The sequence below is a fragment of the Nanorana parkeri genome, unplaced genomic scaffold (genome assembly GCF_000935625.1).
Source record: "Nanorana parkeri isolate BGI_ZX_2015 unplaced genomic scaffold, ASM93562v1 scaffold350, whole genome shotgun sequence".
Lineage (NCBI taxonomy): Eukaryota > Metazoa > Chordata > Amphibia > Anura > Dicroglossidae > Nanorana > Nanorana parkeri.
The window spans coordinates 410,649-416,234 of NW_017306618.1; the positions used below are offsets into that span (position 1 = coordinate 410,649).

The following is a 5,586-nucleotide window of genomic DNA, read 5'->3' on the forward strand; positions in this document are numbered from 1 at the left end:
GGAGGCTTTTCCCTCATGGTGGAGAGATTTCCTCTTACTACCTGTTGTATCTCCAAGATAAAAGATGAAGGATAATCTCAACTGGCCACAGACAGCAGAAGAACCCTAATGGGGTTTTTATCCGATCCCTACTCTATGAAAACGAAAACAGTTTTGGCTAGAGATACTTTTTATTCAACATCTATGGACTAATGTACATTGTATTTTGTTTGTATCTGGGATACAAACTTCTTATACCCTTCTAACTTTACTCTACTCTATCCCAAAAAAAAAAGTTTGTCTGGATTTGGGCTTGAAATGATAACAAAAACGGCGTAGAGGCTTATTGGAAAATGTACAAAAGCCTTTCAATACCTGTATAGTGAGGAGATGTTCATTAGCAACCGTATGCTGAAAAACCACAGAAGAACGCAAGACTCCAGACTGGTCCAAAATAAATTTGCCTTCTTCGTTTCCACTTGATATGATGAACGTAAATGGGGGTCCATTGTGGTAAGAGTCTTTGTCTGTGACCACCAGCTGTAGAATACTTGTTCCAATGGGCTTGTTCTCCTGAAAGACACATAAGAATATTTATCAACATTATTTTTCATTCAAGTTTAATGTTTTTGTTTATTTTCCTTTAAATCCCTCTAAACATATCTATAGTGCTAAAATTGTGTTTGTAATATTTCCATGTCTCATGAGTTCTCTATAGGAATATATGGAGAACCAAGTTCTACAGGGGCCCTACTAGCCCTGTACTAAATTTCCTAATAGGATATATACTGCCTGGCCAAAAAAAAAAAAAGGTCACACAATCTAATATATAGTTGGATCGCCTTTAATTTTGATTACAGCATTCATTTGCTGTGCCACTGGTTCCATAAGCTTATGCAATGTCACAACATTTATTTCCACCCAGAGTTGCTTTAATTTTTCACCAGGATCTTGTAGTGATGATGGGAGAGTCGGACCATTGCGTAAAGTCTTCTCCAAAAATGGGGTTAAGTTTTGGACTCTGTGGTGGCCAATCCATGTGTGAAAATGATGTCTCATGCTCCCTGAACCACTCTGTCACAATTTGAGGCCGATTAATCCTGGCATTGTGTGATGTTTTGAAGTGCCCACCCTTCCTTCTGGAGGGGGCCTTCTTTTGTTCCCCATGGTCCCTGCTTGTGTTGTAAAGTAGCCACCGCTCCAAACTCGCTTCCGTGGTGGACTACAATCTCATGTTTAGTTTGCTAGTTTGTATTGTAATTGTAGTCCATCATGGGAGTAAGCTTGGGGCGGTGACTACTTTACAACACACACAGGGACCATGGGGAACATAAGTAGCCACCCTCCAGGAGGAAGGACAGTGTCAGCACCAATTCACAGATGATTTGAGCCTCTACAGCCGAGTGATACACAAATAAGATACATTTTTGTTAGTAGTTAAGGTACCTGAATGTATTTTTAAGATTTAACTCCTGATTTTAGTGTCACTTTAAATGACAGTTACTTTTATAAAGTCTAGTTTAGTCAGCACGATGCAGCGCTCCGGCATAGTAAACCCAAACAGAAATCATTCACAAGGTCCCAGTCATATGGAATGTTTCGGTCAAGTGATTAAGCCTCGCCGCTGCCTGTTTACAACAATAACCCGACTATGACCTGCATTATATATTAAACATCTTCTGCTCAGCTGCACATGTTCAGCAGGAAGAGTCAATATTTCTCAGCAGGGATACAGAAAAATTACTATTACTCTATATCCGAGAAACATTATACAGTGTATTTAATCCCAAAAGAAGGAGAAGCTAGCCCAGGAGTTGTGCAGATCTCAGACGTGAAACACGTTGTGTAGGAAATCTCTGATCTGCGTATTATCCATGGCACTGTGGAATGCACTGGACGCAGCCTGATGTCATAGCGAACACACCAGATGTTTAATTTTTCATGTAGGCACTTCATTAGGGTGTACTACCGTGCCGGATGCTGATCCTTCGCTGTTGAAAATATGTGGAAGAGCAGATAAAAAGCCTAAGCAGGTCATTTACAGTGAAACCCAAGGTATACAGATAAATACAGAGTTAAAATACACACACAAACACACACACATATAGATATATAGATATGTATCTATATATCTATATGTGTGTGTTTTACCTGGGAAAAGATTTGTAATTTTGTCCACACAGTACAGCCCTGTCTGGCAGAACAGGAAACCTGCTTTCTGTACACTGCAGTTAGGTAACACTAAGCAGTCTTGTCCCTCACCCAGTCTGTGACTGGACAGTAAAAGGAGAAGCAGCAGCACATTTAGCAGACAGTGAAAGGAGAAGCAGCAGCTTGTTTATGTGTCACTCTGCTCTCTCCTTTTATCTGCATATGTCCCTTGTTAACACAACTGATTGACTTAAGTTGAGATACTAAAGCTGGCCATACACCTTACAATTATCTGCGGATTTTCTGTGGTCAGATGGAAAAGGTGCAACAGATTCCTCAATCTACACTTAACTGTGTGTATGGAGTAATCTCCACCTGGGCCAATCTGTTGCACTTTTTTCATCTGACCACAGAAAATCTGCAGATAATTGTAAGGTGTATGGCCAGCTTTACATTGCTTGCATTTAATAATTTACTAGCAAAATGCTTGTTACACATGATGCATATGGAAATACATGTCAGTGAGTGCTAAAGTACACCTTGTTGCAGTTTTGGGGAGTGCAGAAAAGCATGTAGTTGCCATGTTGAAAAGTGTAGAAATGTGGTGTCAACTAGTTTAGAAATGTGGTGACAGCAAATGCATTGTTGGCTCGTGCAAAAGTGGGCGGCAGCATAGTGTCAGTTAGTGCATAATATTGTAGTGTAGTGGTTCTGCTTGTGGGCTGTAGTGACGACAATAGGGGTCCTTACACAATGGTGTGGTGGCGACTAGTGGGGTCCTGCCACAAGTGTGGATTAAGCCAAATGGCTCAATGCACCTAAACATTTAGCAAAATATTCACTTCTAGAACCTAGATGAATGCTTTGTTACATGTGATTGCGCATTGAGCCATTCGGCTAGATGAACACTGTGAAGGCTTCTTAAGCCAGGGTTCTCAACCTACCTGACCTGCCATCAGCTGGGTTCTCAACCCACAAGGCTTGCCATCATCCAGGGTTCTCAACCCACATGATGTGCCATCATCCATGTTTCTCAACTCACCTGACCTGCCATCAGCCAGGGTTCTCAACCCACCTAACCTGCCATCAACTAGGGTTCTTAACCCATCTAACCTGACATCAGCCAGGGTTCTCAACCCACCTAATCTGCCATCAGCCAGGGTTCTTAACCCACCTGTGCTGCCATCAGCCAGGGTTCTCGACTCCCTTGACCTGCAATCATCTAAGGTTCTCAATCCACCTAACCTGCCATCAGGGAGGGGCATCAACCAATCTGGCCTGCCATCAGCCAGGGTTCTCAATCCAACTTTACAAAACACAAAAAGATCCCCAGCGTACCTGCCAGCGTACCTGCCAGCTAGCCTGCAACAAAACAAATTACCCTGTCAACAGTATGCGTTAAAAACAGAGGTTTTAGTTGCACAAACGTTTGGCCAAATTTTTTTCTAGTTTGACTATTTTTGATGTGGGGACGCACTGAGGGTCCCAGCGTGCATTTTTGGCTGCTGGGCCCCCAGTGCATCCCTGCACCTTTTGAGGAGGAGTAGGCTGCCTCCCAGGCACACCTGCATTGAATTTATCAACTTCATTAATAATCTCACACTTGGAGACTCAAATAAATAGAGTTAGGACCACACTTTGCAGAGGTGACTTGACGGTGGCAGTGTGGCTTCTACATATTTTTGGCCAAAAGTTTGTGCAACTAAAACCTCTGTTTTTAACGCATACTGTTGACAGGGCAATTTGTTTTGTTGCAGGCTAGCTGGCAGGTGCGCTGGGGATCTTTTTGTGTTTTGTATTGTTGTAAGCCTTCTGATGTGCGCCCTGCTATAAAGGCTGGTTATAGATTCATGCGGTTGCCATTTTTTCTAGTTCTTCTTTCTTTCTTAATCCAACTTACCTGCCATCAGCTAGGGTTCTCAATCCAGCTGACCTGCCATCAACCAGGGTTCTCAACCCACGTGACCTGCCATCGGCCTGGGTACCTACCTGATCTGCCATTACGTTCCTGCTCTAGGAGGGAAATAGTGAGAAGTGGAGCTGGAAGGACATACTGTGTGCAGGGCATGTGAGCAGGACTTGGCGCCAGGGCATGGCACTAGGGGCCCTCAGTGCACTGCACTCTACTGAATTATATGTGCAAATGGAAATGCTTTATATGTGCAAATGGAAATGCTATCTGATGCCATTGCTAGAGAATCATTTCACCTCTATGTGCTACAGCTGAGAATCACAAGACCTCATGCGTCTCTGCTATAGCCCAGGAAGTGAGAGGGAGTGAAATTTAACAGCCAACACCATACTTATTGAAAATGTACAGGCCAAAGAAACTGTAAACATAATTAGCAACCTTATTTCCATACCGGCTCTAGAAACCTCCATCTCACCCAATAAGAAATGTTCATATTCTGCTTGTTAAAACCGCATGGTAGCACTGTGTTTATCTTAGCAATCCGTAGGCAACCAGATAATCTAAGCTGTGCTTAAATGTTTTCTAAGGCGATAAGGAAAATCCGCCATATATCTCATTAGACGCTATAAGCATTTTCCAAAGATTCCATTAGCACAATAGAAGAAGATAGATACGATGTTATGTTTACAAAGCTGATGAACTCAGTGCCCTGCCTTACAACATGAAATCCATTATTTAGATTTATCTAGTGAGCATTGCACAGAATTCAAATCACGGCTTAGCGCTGTGCTGCAGCTGATTGGAGGTCTGCAATTATCTGTCAGTAAGTAATGGCCTCAAAGTGTGCATGGCCCTATCAAGATCATTAAGGTCAACATCATCTACATTAGATTTCCCAACATGTGCAGACAGATTTTAGCTTGTGATGAAAAGTTCAGGGTTACAAAAATCTTTAGGCATTAGTTTGTATTTCTAGCTAAATCTGCAAATTTAGTATTTTCGGGCTAAACCAAACTAAAATTGTATATTTTTACTAAAAAAAGCAAAATTTCAGAACTTCTCAAGTTTGCTCCCTTCTAGTCTGTAAAATATACTAAAAGCATTTAGTTACAGTATATCTGTTCGATCACCATAAAAAATGCCTGTTGATCATCTCAAAAATGCTGAACTGTTCTGTGTTTTCTCAAGGAGTCTATTAGTCTATTAGGCCCTCCTAGTTGTTATCGTATGACTACAGAATGATTAGTCTTTATGTGGTGGTTAATAGGAGGGGGGGTGGGTCTTAGTAGTTTAGCAAAGGACAACTGGGCAAGGCTGACACCACTAAGTCAACAAAATTCTGTACGTTGTAAGTCAACAAGACTTAGTAGCTGAGTGCATTTCCGGCAGATCATTGGTTATTGTTCTTGCATAGTCTTTTCAAGGGATAAAACATGGGGAAATGTGCATGTACTGCAGAGAAGAACTATAAAGAACTATAGACAAAAAAAATAATATATATATATATACTGTGTATATATTCTTGTATATATTCTTCACTTACA

General features: G+C 41.5%; 1 protein-coding gene across 1 annotated transcript in view; it reads right to left on the reverse strand.

Moving 5' to 3' along the window:
• Positions 1-5,586, reverse strand: part of FAT3 (FAT atypical cadherin 3) — a 452,567-nt gene that overhangs the window by 58,145 nt on the left and 388,836 nt on the right. Inside the window, exon 18 of the mRNA XM_018558632.1 lies at positions 355-552. Coding sequence (XP_018414134.1) covers positions 355-552 — 198 coding nt within the window. The remainder of the gene's footprint in view (positions 1-354; positions 553-5,586) is intronic.